The sequence below is a fragment of the Mytilus galloprovincialis genome, chromosome 3, assembly GCF_965363235.1.
Source record: "Mytilus galloprovincialis chromosome 3, xbMytGall1.hap1.1, whole genome shotgun sequence".
Taxonomy (NCBI): domain Eukaryota; kingdom Metazoa; phylum Mollusca; class Bivalvia; order Mytilida; family Mytilidae; genus Mytilus; species Mytilus galloprovincialis.
The window spans coordinates 42,532,649-42,551,617 of NC_134840.1; the positions used below are offsets into that span (position 1 = coordinate 42,532,649).

The window sequence follows — 18,969 nt, forward strand, 5'->3', positions numbered from 1 at the left end:
CCAAATTTTGTCCCTAAATTCTAAAGGGATTTGACAACAGAGAGCGAAACAATTTATATACATATGCACAGGGGTGGCTTAGTAAAACTATTCCAACAGGTCAACTTTGAAAGAAAATAAGAATGTGTCCATATTACAGGGATGCCCCACTCACACTATCATTTTCAGTAGACCTTGAAATTAAGGTCAAAACTCTAATTTGGAAAAGATCATATCATATGATAGGGAACATGTGTTCTAAGTTTTAAGTTGATTGGTCTCCAACTTCATCAAAAACTTTAACCTGAAACAGAACAGACAGATGAACTGAAGCAATGACCAAAAAAAATAACGCCACTAGATGGGGCATAAAAATTGTGACTGACAAACAGAAGATCACAATAGGAAGGTGTGTTTTGGGGAGGGGTCATAGTGAATCTGTCCCTTACAATACCATAAAGTGACAAATTAACTGTAAATATTAGCATTGACAACTTTTTAAACAACTCATGTTTTCATTAATACACTATCAACCTTTAAAATAATTATCATTTACACTTGATTGTTCAATTTATTTTTCATGAAGCATCACATCTGTAGAAACCCCTAAGATGACATGCTAAACATTTTTTTTACTTCTTCTAAAATTTATATCGGTCGCAAAAGTGACCTTCACAAAAATCCAAATTTCATAATTCAATATATATAGCAACACATGTTGACTGTTTTATGTTTTATTTAATCTCTTTGTAATTTCATTCTAGTTATACTTTATGATAAATCAATGCTTCCATCCCTATATAAATATCTGAATAACGGTGAAGTGTTCCACAAGTTGAGCCAGTATTAATGTCAATTAATTGGATGTCACTAGCTATAAACATGGCCTTCCCTGGATCATGAAGAGGAAACTATTCTCCTATGCAAGTTACATTCAAAATCAATACCATCACATATAATGGTTTATCTTCATCAAATATTATCACATCTACTTGTTCAGTTTAATTGATTTGCATACAAAACTTATCCAGTTCTATATTCAAGGTCAATGGCTTGGCTTATCATTCAACTTATAAATAAGACATAGCAGAACTTGTTCAATCATTCTTTCAGTAATGAAGAAATCAACAATAATTTTTTATGCAAAAAACTAAATATATGACCAAACTTTTTATTTTTCACATGCAAAACATATTTTTTTCACAAAGCAGAGAAGTAAAACAGTGCTTTTGTTATTAAACTATCAAAAATTGGTGTCTGCAAAAAGCTTAATTGTAGTTTTACTGTCAGATTATTTAAAGTTCTTCTCAAAAAATAATTGAATTATCAACTCAGTTTACTGGAAATTAACATTTGATATATATATACTGTAATCATCTTCAGGATTCCTGAAGAAATTGACCACTTGATTGCTTTCAAAACCAGGATGTGAAAACTTTATAAAATGACTTCTATTTACTTTGAAATTCCTCTGCAAACTTGAGAAACACTGTTTACATTTTAAGGGTACAAGCACATATATATTATCTCATATCACAGGTACGTTCAACATTCAAAATATTCTTTAATATTACCATAGTTTTTTTTTTTTGGACACCTTCAGGAGTAATTTTCTTAAAAACAATCAATTTCATACTGATAATAACTTCCTCTGTTCTGTATAAATGATTAACCTTTAGTCAGCAAAACACGTCTAGATAACAGCTGTTTACATATTAAATTCATAACTGATGAAGTAATATTCCTGGCACTGTCTATCAATAAAATCAATAATCAATTCTTACTTGTCTAAATTTGGCCCGTGCTTCTTTTTCTTTCATTCTTCCATGTGCTACTAAGTAGTCAAATACTTCCCCTAAAAAAAAATCATTATTCATGAAAATAAAACCAAAATATTGATCTATATTATAATTTAAAACAAGAATGTGTCCATAGTACACGGATGCCCCACTCGCACGATCATTTTCTATGTTCAGTGGACCGTGAAATTGGGTAAAAACTTTAATTTGGAATAAAAATTAGAAATATCATATCATATGGAACATGTGTACTAAGTTTCAAGTTGATGTAACTTTAACTTCATCAAAAACTACCTTGACCAAAAACTTTAACCTGAATTTCGCACTATCATTTTCTATGTTCAGTGGACCATGAAATTGGGGTCAAAACTATAATTTGGCATTAAAATTAGAAAGATCATATCATGGGGAACATGTGTACTAAGTTTGAAGTTGATTAGACTTCAACTTCATCAAAAACTACCTTGACCAAAAACTTTAACCTGAAGCGAACGGACGCACAGACGGACGAACGAACGAACGGACGCACAGACCAGAAAACATAATGCCCCTCTACTATCGTAGGTGGGGCATAACAACAATAAGGTCAAACTATACAGAAGTAATCAGATAAGGCTATCAGAAAAATGATTCTTCAATATATTGGACAATAAGGTTCTATAATATCATTTGCATTATTCATTGGTATAATTTACTTGTATTAATTTCTTCATATTCTTACTTAATATGTGTATTTATGCACATAGATGTAATTTTATAACAATGTAAGACCACAAATCAAACATTTTAAATAAATTTGAATATCAATGTTAACTTGAATTAATATAAGTTACAAGATACATGTATTGTCTATTGATTAATTCAATACTATGAATTTAATAACCAGTTAAAAAGCATTTTTCCCCCTTTCAATTGGTAAAATCTTCCCAAATTAACAATCCATCAGACATGTAATCATTATATTAGTTTTCGGTTCACCAGTATTTACACTTTCTTTTCTTTGTGCCAAGTTTACTTTCAACCCTGTTACCATTCTTTCAGTGTTTATACTAACACTTTCATGTATAAAACAGGAGTAAGAGTTGTGCATACACTTCAGTTTGAAAAATAAAATGTAATCAAAGGTTCTGTACTCTTCCTGATGAATATGGTTAAATAGTTTTGAAAAGCTGTCACTTAACTGCACATGGTCCTTAGTTGGTCAAAGTATGACAGCTGATGTATGAATCTGTTTATCATATACTTCAGATGTATGACACTCAGGTTGGTAGCCAACTATAGCCATACTACTTTATGTCAGATTTGGCTGATGCTGAGTTATTAGTTTGGGCCTTTTGAAAAACACTCAGAATTTTTGTTTAACACCCCTTTTAAAGTCTTTCATCTTTGGATTCAATGCATAAGCAGAATAAGACATATCTTTGCTTAGTATATGATATATAAGTGTTATTATTTTCAGTGTTATAATACTTACCCCCACTTGCATATTCCATAACTAAATATAATGTCTTCTCTGTTTGTATCACTTCAAATAACTTTACTGAAATGTACAAAATTATATATCTAAAATATCATTTATAAAAACATACATTGTACAGGGTTTTCAATAAGAGCCGGCACCCGGCGAAATGTCGCCGTTTCAAAAGACGGAAATCGCCGGTTCATAATATTTATGTGAAGACATGTGTTGATAAAGTTATGGCTAGCACTGCAGACTAAATCTTTCACTCCTTTTTTTATTGATGAAAATAGGAACACTACTACAATAATATGTGGATGATTTTTTGATACAATGTAAATACAAGGACAAAAAAAAGAGTCTATTTCACCTAAAAATTTCACTGTACTACAGAGGACCAGATTTTATTTTTGAAATTCAGACTTCATTACATTCAATTAAATAATCTATTTAAAGCAGGATTAGATATTAATATACAAGAATATCATGCAGAACATTTTGTTCACAAATTGGCAGTGATAGCCTATTCATTATTTTTGAAAATATAAACCTTAAAAAAAGTTCTTCCTCCAAAGTAGTTTTGTGAATAGTCCACTACATGACAATCAACAGGTAGTGTTTCTATGGGAACTAATCGTTCTTCTTGGCACAATAAAAATAACAAAATGTGCATACCTAAAAATAACTTATCATAATGAGTACACTGCTATTTATAAGCCATGAGTCATCAAATCAATTTGAACATTCAATTGAAAAAACCCAATACCTACCTATATTCGGATGATCCAACATCTTCATGATTCTGACTTCACGGAATAACTAAAATAAGAAGAGGGAAAAATTACTGAATTTGTATACACAATAACTAAGTAAATGTTTACATATAATAATTTTATTGCAGTGTTATCCCCAGGGCCTTTAAGCGTCATTGTAATGTGATACTATATTTTCTAGAAACAAGAAAATATTTCATAATTCAATATTGACCAGGAAGATATTGGAGAAATTTGTGAGGAAAACACTGTATTGATAACATAACTTTCTTGAAGCAGGACACACTTCTAAAACATGTACAACTGAAATCAGGACTAAAGTATTTTTTATTAAAGTAAAGATTTCAAAATTTTAACTACAATCTGCTAACAATTCTTTCATTGAGTATACATGAAGCTGGGACATTGATTTTGAGAAATAATTAGTGATGGAGTTTGAATAGAAAAACAGTTATTCTAGAGTCCTTAGGCCTTTTCTATACTCTAATATTATGATTTTAACCTTTGATCTTAAAATCAACAAAGATATATGTTCTTCTGTACTAAAGCGTTTGTGATATTCATGCCTACAAGACAGTCATATTAAAAATTTAACTTCAAACAAAGTTGTTGCTATTCTTTATCCTTATAAATTTTAATATGAAGTTTACCAACTTATTTTCTACACAAGTGCTAGAAACTTGGGCACAGCACTTTTTTTGAAGAGGGGTATTGTTTGTTTTGTCCAAGTTTTTTGTGGGCATTTAGCAGTACTAGTACCCTACATTTATCTACTGGGACCAGATCCTATTGATTTAACAATTTTTGAACCAAAACTTGAAACTTAATTTTCTGTGGTTTTACATTTTCCTTACAAGAATATATTTGTCACAAACTCTTCTTCAGTAGGTGGCTTGTCACCTGAGAAAAATTGAGGATCTGGCTCTTCAGCCAGGTAAAGAGGAGAATAATTCTGAGGACTACAAACTAGTTTAACCCAAACCAGATTCAGTGTGTGCCTGTAATTCAGTGGTAGTTGTTTGTTGCTGTTTATCATATTTTTTTTCATTCATTTAGAACATGAATCAGGCCTTTAGTATCCTTGTGTGAATTGTTTTACATTTGTCATTGCATGGCCTTTTTTTAGAAGACTATGCAGACGCAGTATAGGTTTTGTTCATTGTTGAAGGCTGTACAGTGATCTAGTTAACTTCTATGTCATTTGGACTTTGGTAGAGAGCTGTTTCATTGGCAATCATACCACTTCTTCTTATTCTTTTATCATAAGAATAATTGTTTACATTGGTTGTTTTAAAAAATAGAATTAACTCTTGACCAAGCAGAAAATCTTCACAGAAGTTGCCTATCAAGTGAATATTTTTTTAAGTGATTTCTCATAACTTGAACTTTTTTAAAAATTTGTTATCTTCTTTAACTTATTTGTTATTACCTAGTAACTACCACCTTGCAAGTGTATTAAATAATGAAGAAATGATAGGGAGGGTATTTTTGGATTAAAGGGTTTTAAACACAGAATAGCAGAAATGAAGGCATCAAGGGTGCAGATCCCTCACTGTTAAATTGGGCTTGCACATGTACATGAATATGATTCATTTAAAACATCAATTATGTTCGAAAAACATGTCAAATGATTAACATATAAATATGGAAATAAAATTTACATTGCTCTTTTAAATTAATATTTGTTATTCATTTTTTTCTGTTGAACAGACTAACTTCTACATACTTAAGTTAACTTTTAGTTGTAATTTTTTCCACTGTTGAACATAATCTTTGAATAAATTCTAAATTTTAAAAACATTTTTTTGATATGATCATGAACTGTCTTTTGCACCTTGAAAAAATATATTGATCACAACTTGACATGGTAAAATCTAACCGATTAACCAACTTTATTTCTAAATATGCATTATTTACTTTCAAGTACTGTCACTTCAGAAATATGCTTACATGCTAAACATAACAAAACAATAGTTAAAATATTTCTCATTCTTTGTATGATCAATTTCAAATCACATCTGTTACAAGTGACATAAGCTCATAGAATGTGAACAGAAAAAAATCTTTTCTCCATCGAATGGAGTTATGGAAAAGTGCAGTAAACTTATGAAACTTATATATATAACATTACATCAATATTCCATAATCAAAACCATGTGGAATAGTACCTATCCTCTTCTGTCATTCATTACACAACTTGATTCTTAATTTCTACCATACAATGAATTATATACTTTGTTTGATGGAGTGGTAAAATGCCAATTAGTACTACCATTCAGTAAAAATATCACTTTATTAATAGTAAGGACAAAAGCATAATTCCAAATTATATAATTTTTAATTTTAGTTTCTTATGTATAATTCAGACTTCAGTATAACGTCAATTATCACTGAACTAATATAGATATTTGTTTAGGGGCCAGCTGAAGGAGTTTCTTGCTGCATTGAAGACCTATTAGTGACCTTCTGCTGTTGTCTGTTCTATTGTCGGGTTGTTGTCTTTTGACGCATTCCCCATTTCCATTTTCAATTTTATCATAAGATGGAAAGCTTTCAAGTTTTGAATATATTTTAGTTTTTCCTAAGGCCTTCAGATTTCCTGAATTTTTTTGGTCATTGTGTTTAATATACTGGTACATTTGTACATGTAAATACATGCAAATAGTCATCGTTTACAAATGTACTTGTGTAATAATAGATTACATCTAGAGAGAGTACTAACATCTAAACAACTGTAAAATATTTACCTTCTGTAAACTTGATGGGTTCAACTGAGTTTTATCAATTATCTTTATAGCAACCTGAAGATAAAAAAGATAAGAAGTTAAACAACTGACATTTCATCCCCATAATTTTCTCATATTTCTGAAAAACTAGCATAATCCTATGGAAATAAGAATTTTCTTATGTTAAAATGGATGTGTAAAATTCATAATACTAGAACATATATATTATACACTAAATAATACGATGATACAATTTATTGTGCAGACAAAAACTCTTCCACTCAATACACTAATTAATTCAAAATATTTCTGAATAAAAATATATCAATTTATTTCTGTGTATATGTTGGCCATAGGTAAATCTCTACTGTTACACAATTGTACAACTTGAATTAAGCATGAAGAAGGAGCAACAGAAGTGCTGAAAAGAGGAAAACTAAGAAAACTGTAGCCTTCATTTCTTAGTTTAAGAGATGAAGGTCATACATACAAAATTGATTTATATTCCATACATTTAACATGCTTACTTTGTAGCCATCAGTAACCCTTATTAAAAGACATGGTGCATTACATTTATCAATTTTTTTCAAGTAGAATAATTAAAACATTTCAAAACCAGCAGAGAAAATCAGAAAATGCTTCCATCTGCTATAAGTGTTTTAAAAAATTGAGAATGGAGTGTTTATTATTCTTTTTACAACAGATGCTATAACTAAAGTAAGCTCTCAAGTATTTAGCCTTCAATCACAGGAAGTGGAAATATATCCTGAATTTGTAATCTATTTATAGCTTTATCACTGACAACTAGTTTATACTATACACAGGAAAGCATTAGTCATTACAAGTATTTGATTGATCTCATAAAACTCTTGTCCATTTTGACAGATCAACCATGTACATATATGTTAAAATTAAAACTTGTCAATAAATAAGTGTATATCATTTCATCACTGGTTTCATATGATTTCAAAGACCAACTTAATGCCACTTTTATTCTCAATATGACTTCTACATCTTGCCATGAGGATTTTTTTTTTGCAAAGATATGAAAATTATATGCAAGTGAGCTACAAGCATAATACCTATTGGATACCTTCTGATATCTGTAAAGCTAACTTACATTGATTGATAATCACAGGGCATAGTTTGGAAGAGATGAGGGTTACAGGGAAGGACCTTTGACTGTATAAGTGATGCCATTAAAAAGCAAACTAAAATTAGAGAATAGAAAACAATTTTGGGATGTACGGAAGGACAAGGGTAAAACTTAATTATCCCTTCACTACGGTGGGAGGTCCAGCATAAAAATGATATACCAGGAATAACTTGGTCCAGCCATATTAAATTTGTAGCTATAAGAAAAGTATGATGCCACAAAAAAACTCCCCAAAGATACCAAGCTTATAATTTTGTACAAAAGACCTATGTTTCATCTACAAAAAGATATAGACTGGTGCAGAATCAAAATATTTATATGACCAAAAACAATTAGTACCCAAGATTCTGAAAGGTTTTGCCAAATAAAACTGAGGTGATCTTAACAAGAATATAAGGAATATACATGTAGTAATAGTAGTTCAAAATCTTAATTATCTAAGTTATCCATAGCTAATTTTCATGGTAATGGATTTGCATCTAAAAGGCAATATTTGATCTCTGACTTGATATAATTTGTTTTCAAGTATTCAGTACAACACAAATAGGATTATAAATACAACCTCTGTCAGATGATTAGTCCATATAAATAAAACAAGTTGTTCTTCTAATATACAAAAGAAAAGGTGAGATACAAATCTTCTACTTAAACAATTACTGAGGGGTTTAAAGTTATAAAAGGCCATGAATTAGTGTGGGACCTGCTATGACTTGACCAATTACGACCATGCTATCACATTCACACACTCACTTCTGGTCTGTCAATATTTTCCTCTTTATGAAAAAAACAAATCTTCAAAGGAACCTGCATCTGTTTTGTTCATCTGATTTTTTTGGGGGGCATAAAACTAATAAATTGCAACAAGAACATTATATGTATTTGTGAAGAATTGAATTGAAAACAAAATTTGTTACTGTCTTTTGAAATATTCCGAATAAAATGAATTTTAATAAAACGCTTCGCTGAGCCCAGCCTGCTACTACAGCAGAGGTCAAACCCTGAACAGTTGGGGCAAGTTTTGACACAATCTTCAAGCTTGATACTGTCTGAATTTAGATGATTAAATTTTAAACATAATATAGGTTTCCGACCCAAACAAATAAGGTCAAAGATCTAAAAAAAAATCTATTGCCCAGTACTGTGCAATTGAAGATTTCTTCTTGGAAACCAACCTTATCTTTTTTGCCCCCCCCCCCCCACCTCCTTTTGAAGTTATTACCCCCAAACTCAATCCCAGCCTTCCTTTAGTGTTATGCACTTTGTAGTACATTCTTAGCAAGATCCATAAACTAAAACACAAGTTATCACCTGAAAACTAGTAAAATGCTTGTTTGTTGCCCCAAATTCCTGCATGTTTGGGGCAATTACCCCCATACTCAATCCCAGCCTTCATTTTTGATATTTGTTTAAACAATGTTTTTCAAAAACTTACTAGTCCAAATAAAATTTTACTAGCCTGGGGCATCAGACTAGAAGCTAAGGGTGCAGACTGCAATACAATGGATTTTGCTGCCATGTGCAGCATCATTTTGGCCATATATTAAGAATCCTCATTGAAGGGCAATAATTCAAATAACAATTTGTGGATGAAATGCTAATAATTAAGTAAGAGTTGGGCTGAGATATTTTAAGATAATGTAAAGTACAAAATAAGTTACATTTTTCTCAAATACATTTTGGTGGTGTTCTTTCAATTTGCACATGCATCCATTTGTGTATTACTGCCAAAATATCCATTTCAATCTGAAACTTCTCAGGATAAAATAAGAACAATTAATAGTGTACTAGAAGGACGACATTCTTGAATTTAAATACATTATCTAGGTCAGATTTACACAAACTATCATATTTGTGCATCATCCATGAAATATGTCAACTGTGTTAAACTTCAGATACAATATACATGTTGTTCATATACTGGGACATCTTTAAATGATGAACAGTAACTTGAAATCCTTTTGAGTGTTGTAATTCCCTCACCTAGGCTAGACCCTATATCAAGGTATTCTTAAAATAAACATGTACAGACTATGGAGTCCCATTACTAATACCAATTTGGTAATAAGCCTCAATAATGAATAAAAGGGGGTACAGGTATCCATGTTAACTTGATGCTTCAATCTTAAAATTTAGTTATGTGTATTAGCACCTAGGGGAATACTACACTGTAAGTTTCATTCTATCCTTACAAATGTATATTCCAATCTATCCAGGACTATAACTCCTAAAGGACAAAAATGAAAATTGTCAATATCAAACTCGGGCACTATTTTTTTTTTTGGAACAGCATATTTAATTTTTTTTTGACATCTTGGCGTCCTACTCTTTTCATTCGGCCATCCATCCCTTTCAACAAAAGCTTACTTTTCTTATAATTTAATTAATGTTGAAATCTTTAATTTGAGGTTTTACTACAAGTACATACAATGTATGTATCACATAAACTTTTGAAACTGATGATCCATGAAAATGAGGTCAAGATCAGATACACCATTCCAGAGAATCCGGACAGACATGAACACCTCGCATATAGTCATTCCATCAACTTAACATTATTGATGTTTTGTTTATAATTATATTATTTGATAAACTGACAAAACAATGAAAACTGAACATTGACTAATGAACCATAAACCAGGTGCTCCGCAGGGCGCAGCTTTATACGACCCCAGTGGTTGAACCCTGAATAGTTGGGGCAAATTTGGTCACAATATTCAAGCTTGATTCTGTCTGAATTTGGATTGTGATCAAATTTTTGACATAATATAGGTTTTTGTCACAAAATTAATGTGGTCAAAGATCTAACAAATCTATTGCACAATACTGTGCAATTGAAGATTTCTTCTTGAAACTTCTTTGAAAACAAGAATGTGTCCAAAGTACACGGATGCCCCACTCGCATTATCATTTTCCATGTTCAATGGACCGTGAAATTGGGTAAAAAATCTAATTTGGCCTTAAAAGTAAAAAGATCAACTAATAAGGAACATGTATATAAGTTTCAAGTTGATTGGACTTTAACTTTATCAAAAACTACCTTGACCTAAAACTTTAACCAGAAACTCACACTTTTAATTTCTATGTTCAGTGGACCATGAAAATAGGGTCAAAAGTCTAATTTGGTTTAAAAATATGAAAGATCATACATGTATCATAAGAAACATGTGTACTAAGTTTCAAGTTGATTGGACTTCAGCTTCATCAAAAACTACCTTGACCAAAAACTTTAACCTGAAACTCATACTTTTAATTTCTATGTTCAGTGGACCATGAAAATGGTGTCAGAAGTCTAATTTTGTTTCAAAATAAGAAAGATCATATCATAAGGAACATGTGTACTAAGTTTCAAGTTAATTGGACTTCAGCTTCATCAAAAACTACCTTGACCAAAAACTTTAACCTGAAGTGGGACGAACGGAGGCACAGACCAGAAAACATAATACCCCTCTACTATCGTAGGTGGGGTGGGGCATAAAAAAGGAAGCCCTTCAAAATATGGTTAACAAAAAATCCCCCCTTTTTTGAACCCCCCTAGGAGCAATAACCCTTAAACTCAATCCCATGCTTTCCATTGCAGTATTGAACCTTGTAGTACAATTTCAGAGAGATCCATACACTTAAACACAAGTTATTGTCATGATTGTTTGGAAACTAGAATCATGCTTCTTTTTTGCCCGTTTTTGGCTCCTAATTCCTACATATTTTGGGCAATTAACCCAAAACTTAATCCCAGCCTCCCCTTTCTTATATAATACATTGTGGTACAATTTCAGAGAGATCCATACAATTACACATAAGTTATCTATACTATTAAACGAGAAGACCTCATTTTGGGTGTCGTTTCTCTTCCTTCCACAATAAATCAATCATCATGCCTCTGTGTCCTATAGGTAACATGCATAGTCGCATTTGTCATCCATTCTTATGATTATTCAGATTGAGTTATTTTGGGAGAAAAACCACAAAAAAGAAGTCCGGATATGATTCCGTCATCAGACTGAATTTTAGTCACAGATAAGACTTCCGGATTGAAACATGCACAAATACAACCAATCGTATGATAGATAACAAAAATGAAAAATAAATAAGCCAATCAGAGCGTTCTCAATATCATGGTGTTTAGATCGCAGGAACCACAACTATTATACCTCCTTAAAGAGGATAATTATTTTTCGCGTTTATCTACATGTAATAAAATTAACGGTACCAATTTTCTTGCACCAGATGCGCATTTCGACAATACATGTCTCTTCAGTGATGCTCTTGGCCAAAATATTTGAAATCCAAAGCTTGTATAAAAGATGAAGAGCTATAATCCAAAAGGTCCAAAAGGTATAGCCAAATCTGTGAAAGGAATCAGAGCTTTGCATGAGGGAGATACATTCCTGAATTTATAATAATTTGTAATATTTTGTAACAGCAAATTTTAATAACTACGATTATACTACTTCAATATATAGAGACTCTCTGTATTCTGTCTACTGTTTCCTTGAAATGTTAACGTTTACTATCTAAGGGGCCGGGGTCTCATTGGGGGGGTTCCGATCCCGGATCCCGCTTACTGTTTTTTTCTTCAGATTCCCGTATGCCGCTTACATTATGTACGTAAGCAATTCTCATTTTTTTGTCATTTCCCGGGTCCCGCAAGACCTCATTTCCCGTTTTCACGACACATTAATTTGACTTTCACATGTCACGCTTAGACCCCAATGAGACCCACTCTAAGGGGTCATACCAGTTGCATATATTAAAATAAGTTATACATGTGACACAAGTACAACCAATCGTATGATAGATAACAAAAATGAAGAATAAATAAGCCATTCAGAGCGTTCTCCATGTCATGGTGTTTAGATCACAAGAATTAAAACTATTATACTCCTTTGAGAGGACAATTATTTTTCGCGTTTCATATCATGGTGTTTAGATCGCAAGAACCACAATTATTATACCTCCTTAGTGAGGAGAATTATTGTCGGCGTTTATCTACATGTAAACTACGATTATACTACTTTAATAGATAGAGACTCTCTGCATTCTGTCAGGGACTTTCTATGTAAGTATAGAAGTCCCTGATTCTGTCTACTGTTTTCTTTGAAATGTTTACTATTTAAGGGGTCATACCACTTGCATATATATTAATAAGTAAAACATGCTCAACTTCATCTAAAACTACCTCGACCAAAAACTTTTACCTGAAGCGGGACAGACGGACGGACGGACTGACGACAGAACGAACGGATGCACAGACTAGAAAACATAATGCCCATAAATGGGGCATAAAAATTTATGATTGAAAGGGAGAATAGTGATTTGACAAAAATGAAAGTAAGGTAGAGATTAGAGAGAGGCAGGATCTTTTTTGGGGCGTCTATATATAAACAGTTACATTTATTTCATGTTTGAAACGGTGCAAATTTTTAATTTGATTTGACTTTTACCAAAAGAAGCATTGTAGTAAAGGAGGAAAATAATTGTGGTCTGAGGCCAGAAACACGAAAATAATTGAATTTAACAGAAAGGAAACAAATATCGGACTTTGGAAAAAGGGAGAGGGCTTTTGATACCTTTTATGAAATTCTCCATACATAATATCTTTTACAAAAAATCATCCTACAACAGTTCACAAGCTGTATATGCCCGCGATTTCGCGGGTGTGTTCTAGTTGACTTGAAACTAGAAAAAAGCTTTGTTTTGACCCCTTTTTTGCCCTTAATTCCTAAACTTTGGCTCCATAACCTCTAAAATGAATCCAAACCTTCTACTTGTGGTTTTAAACATTACGGTATGATTTTAGAGCAATTGAAATACTTCTACACAAGTTATTATCCTGAAACTAGAAAAATGCTTGTTTTGGGTCCTAATTCCTAATTGGTTGGGACCATCATCCCCAACCTTCCTTTTGTGGTATTGAACCTTCTAAAAAAGTTTCATGAAGATCTATTCACTTAAACAAAAGTTATTAGCCGGAAACCAATGTGTCTTCGGACGACGACGACGCAGACGACGACATCATACCAATATACGATTTCCAAAATTTGTTTGGGGTTGTATAAAAATTAGGTCAAGGACATATGAAATCTGCCAGACAGACATGTACACTTGCTAGCCATTCCATTCACAAAATTAGTTTTCTTATTGCTCATCGTTACTGAGAAATAGACCAAAACACAATTACTACACTGAGTATAGCTAGATACGACCACAGAGGTACAGCCATGAAGAGTTGGGGCAAAAATGGACACAATATTCAAGCTTGATATCGGTCTGAATTCGGAGTGTATTTAAATATTTGACACATTATAGGAAACTCACACAGAAAAGTTGTAGTAAAAAAACCTGATTATTTGATTTGAACTGTTTTCAGACTATATATAAACAATAAGCCAAAAAAATTATGACAGATTATAAATTATAGTCAACCAATTGCTTATAAATAGTACCGGAGATATGGACTTGACTATAAAATCTAAATCTTGATCAGACATGTACATGTAGCCCTTGCAAGTATGGAAAACTGATATACAGGACCGACGGATGGACAAACAGACCAATAGACAGAGTGCAAACCCAAACGTAAAGTCCCCTTCAACTTTAAATAGTCAGTAGGGGACTAACAACTATCACTTGTTTCAAGCAGTTGCTCAACCACAAAAAGGTTGCCAAGGACAATGAATATAAGAATAATAAGACAGACAGACACTTATTAAGATAAGGTTTCTGCTTTCAGGTGTAAAACATCCAGGTCTTCACACTTCTGACATATAAAGCTTTATTGCATATTTTGATAAAATTTGACAGAATGATAAATGGCTAGTGGCACACAATATTCTTGCTTGGTATATAAACATATATATATAGCTTAAAACTATTGTAAAATTTATTTCAGGTCTGTTTGGTGTCACCATATCTGTATACAAAACAGTGTTGTCCGTTGCTCTGTCAGAAGCACCTCCTAAATTTTTAGGCTATCTTTGATTTCCTTGATGTTAAAAATGCATCTAGCTATGCATGGTACATTGTAAATCTATTTACTCAAATAAACATGACTTTAAAGTTTAATATGTAAAAGTGAGCTGTAGACCAGATGAAATATTCCTCAAATTATAATTTCAAAGTAAAATTATTTAAATTTTGATTGACTAGACCAATAATAAAATAATGAATAATTACAATAAAACTAAGAGTCGGAGAGCTGTGTAAAGTTTTTGTTTCAGGGTAAATTGCAATTTGCACATGAAAAAGTTGTGTGAATTTAGCTGATCAGACTAATTCACTTTATTCAGGAAATAGCATTAATGATAACATCTTCGCTAACCAAGGGTTTACGATCCACTCCAGTTCTCTCCACCTTTGGCAGATTAAGTCAACATTTGTGATAACAATCTTGCGCCATCTATCGGAAGATTAGCCCATCACGCCCATTCCGAATACATTATTCTTGACCAAGTAGCATCTAAATTCTACACACTTGGTAAAGGCAGAAATGAAAATAAAGGTCAACATTCATGCATTTGTGCAAAAAACAAACACAGGAACTTCTATTAGTCGATTGAAAACATTCAGGTTGTCACCAGATATAGTCGTATGTTTAGGGATGTTAAGACTTGTTGCACAAAAAACATGTGGCAATAGTTTACATTGTACAAACACTTTCTACATTTACACCAGATTATGTTATAGGCGCTTTTAGATTGGATGCAGCGAATTTCGACTGCAACCAAAATAGTCCTTACCTTGTGTCTCCAAAATTTTATCTCAATCCGCCAAGGGAGGAGAGAATGGGAGTGGATTGTAACCCTTGGCTAGCGAAGATGTAACGATTAGTGACAACAGATTAATAATTTTTCATGGAAGGGATTCAGCAAATCAAACCATATTTCTCTATTTGAATAGTCATTTTAAAGTTTGAGTGTACGTGTATTAGCTTGATTTGAGACTACTATAAGAGTCTCAGGCTTTATCATGATTTAGCTTACAAGAGGGTGGTAAAGGGTTATTTACGTGCAATATTTTCTGCCTTTTTATTTCACATGTTTCAATTTTTTCTTGTTTTCTTGGTTAGGCTTGATGTGCATGCTTCGTGTTTGCCCTTATTCATTTTCTGTGTTTTATATCGGTACTCTTTAATTTTTCAAGCTTTTCCATCATTTTATTAAAAGGTAAATCAGGACTAATTCAGAGTCACTGTCAGTCTATATATCATTTAATTTATGTAATATCAACATGATTGTTAATGAACTTATTAACATGACTGTTAACAGTTAATGAACTGGTTCTAAGAATATTAATTGCGCTCTTCATTACTATGAATAACATTATTTTCCAAATTAGGTGCAACCAGCAGACGCTAAAAGTTGACTGTAGGGTCTTCATGTCCATTAATAATGACTGCATCGTCGCTAAGAACAGCCGATTAAAAACTTCAGTCTTCTAGTACTTTTTTCCTTAATATTTATGATTTTATTTCTGGTGCTTCAATTTTCCCAATTTTTATTTTCCGTGCAGTGTTTTTGCAATTCTTATTTCTGTGTTTATACCCCTCCCCATTTTACTTTCTTCTAACAAGCGTGTAACCATTTGTTATTACGCAAGGTGACAGGGTTATAAGATCAAGTCAAATGAAAAATTGATGAATTATGTTGACAAATGATTGTACTGACATATATATCGTTAAATCCCTTGTAAATAGACTATTTTTATCTTAACGACTTTTGTCTCAGAAGTTTACATTTTTCGACAGGTTACCTACGACATCCTGGTACCAAGTCAAGTAAGAGCAACGTAAAGAAGTAACATCAAGCTTTTAATCTGTACTATTCTTAGAGGGGGTAGGACCTTTTTGGGGACGTCGGGATCGGGTGTTTTTAAGCTTGGGATTTCGGGATTGACCCTTTCAAGATCTGGGATTTCTGTTTGGGAAATTTCAGGATGTCAGGATTTAATTTTTTTTTTAAGTTAAGGACCTCTGGATTTCATGTTTTTTAAGCCTAGGATTTCTGGATCAGGACCCTTCTGACCCCCCCCCCCCCTTCTTGGGGAAAATATTCTGCTTCATATTTACTTTACATGACTAACTCATTGGAAAATAGTAAAATTACCCCTCAAATTACACCGAATAAATGTTTGATTTAACTTATTATGACTGCTCTTAATTGACTGTGTACCTGGATGTGTTAGGTAACCTGTAAAAAATATATATAAACCGGAGTCAAAAGTTAGTATGATGAAGTCTATTGGGACTAAATTGACTTTAAATTTGGACTCTATCACCATGCAAGTGAGCTTCATACATGTTTGACTGTATCTATATGACAAATGCGTAACTTTTTAACAACGTACAGCTTCAAATGTTGGCTTGTCAGGGGACCACACTTTTTCAATATCCTGGATCCGCAACAGCACCCCTTCACTTAAAACTGGTAGACCTACCAGATTGGTTGATGGTCAGAATGACAGGACTATTAGTTTCCGTGAACTGTCACTGGGATACTAGATATTTCATCCAATTGGTAAACAAAACAAAATACTAACCTCTCTCCCTGTTGGCACATGCTTTGCTAGCTTTACTTTTGCAAAATTTCCCTTTCCAATTGTCTTTATAAGACGATATTTTCCTATGTGTGGCTCATCAGACCTTGCCCTGGACGACGTTATCCGGGGATTTGCGTTGTCGTCGGTTTGCTGAAAGAGTAAAAATAAAAACATTTAGGTACTGGACGTATTTTGGCAGATATTCCAAGTACTCATGGGCAGAAATGTAAAGGCTACATACCCTATGATCAATTGTCACCGACTCATGAACGGTCTGCAAAGGCGTTCGTGTCGACATGTTGAATAAATTATGGTTTCTAATCGATCGAAGGGTCTAAGTAATCAGCTGATTCCGTACTTTCCGTAGTATCATAGATGACATTTATTAATTGCACTATGTAACTTTGACTATATCCTGATAAAAATTAAAGCTTAATGTTATTGTAAATGTCAAATAGAATAGGTATTTTCGTGTATAATCGTGCATTCATACAGCAACGGGTGCCGAAACGGTGCCCTTGACTGTGTGGAAACAGCAATTTTTCTTGTCACTCGGACATGGTTTCCACATTTAATTGTAATATTTACAAATTTCCATTGTTTATAAATGTTTTTTTGTACAACACAGATCCCTACTGAGGATCAAAAGTGTGTAAATAAATCCTAAAATAATCCTTTTGATTAGTCAGTCAAACAAAATGGCCGACTACCCTATTCCACGCCAAATTCCGACAAGCGTGCGCATAGGGGCACTTTCCTGGTTGCCTGATTGGTCAATCATTGGCTGAATGATGTCATTCATGTTTGCAAATAGGAGCAAAATGCATCTTTTTTGACAAATTATGTGAAAAATATTCTATAAATAATGAATCTATGGGGGAAAACCCATTCCGAGAAATATTTTAAAACACTAAAATTTTACATATTAAAAATTTTACTCGCTAATGATACCAATATCCATTATAATATTATGATAAAAAGTATTGAAGATCATTGAAAAGGGAAAAAGATACTGCTAATTTCAATTAACTCGTAAAATTGAAACTTTCTATATTCGTATATGTTGATAAAAAAATTGTTTATAGAAAGATTAAACATTAGTTACTGCCTAGAATTAACATCAGACCAATACCAATATTTATGGTTTTTTGAGACAGATTTTTTTTTTATAATTTGCCAAAATGAAAATTTTACTATGCTCTTTTCAAAAATTTAATAAAAAGTATGGATCATCGTGCTATATTCCAAGCTATGAGTCGTTGAAAATTGCCAAAATTTGGTTAGTTTGTTCATGAAAATACACATAAGTGTGCATAGAAAAAATTCTATCAGATAGAATTTTGAAATAAATTGTTAGAAGATAGGTGTCATAATATATGTTTTAAGATTATAAAAAGAAAACATGGTATCACCAAACCGAACTTGTTTTCTTGCTACAAGTAAAAAAAAAATCCCTATTAGCCCATTATAAATTTTGTACTAAAAGAGTTATCTCCCCTTAAATGACTCATTTGAAAAAAAAAAATGATTTTAAAACCCCAAA

At 32.4% G+C, this 18,969-nt stretch overlaps 1 protein-coding gene across 10 annotated transcripts in view; it reads right to left on the reverse strand.

Annotated features, from left to right (window-relative positions):
• LOC143067987 (MAP/microtubule affinity-regulating kinase 3-like) overlaps positions 1-18,163 on the reverse strand; it is a 34,801-nt gene extending 16,638 nt beyond the window's left edge. For all 10 annotated transcript variants that reach the window (XM_076241695.1, XM_076241700.1, XM_076241693.1 and 7 more), the window contains exons 1-6: positions 17,668-18,163; positions 17,427-17,576; positions 6,758-6,811; positions 4,008-4,056; positions 3,253-3,318; positions 1,764-1,834 (exon numbers count right to left, since the gene is read on the reverse strand). In XM_076241695.1, coding sequence (XP_076097810.1) covers positions 1,764-1,834; positions 3,253-3,318; positions 4,008-4,056; positions 6,758-6,811; positions 17,427-17,576; positions 17,668-17,724 — 447 coding nt within the window. In that variant the 5' untranslated portion in view covers positions 17,725-18,163. The remainder of the gene's footprint in view (positions 1-1,763; positions 1,835-3,252; positions 3,319-4,007; positions 4,057-6,757; positions 6,812-17,426; positions 17,577-17,667) is intronic.
• Positions 18,164-18,969: the final 806 nt, after the last annotated feature.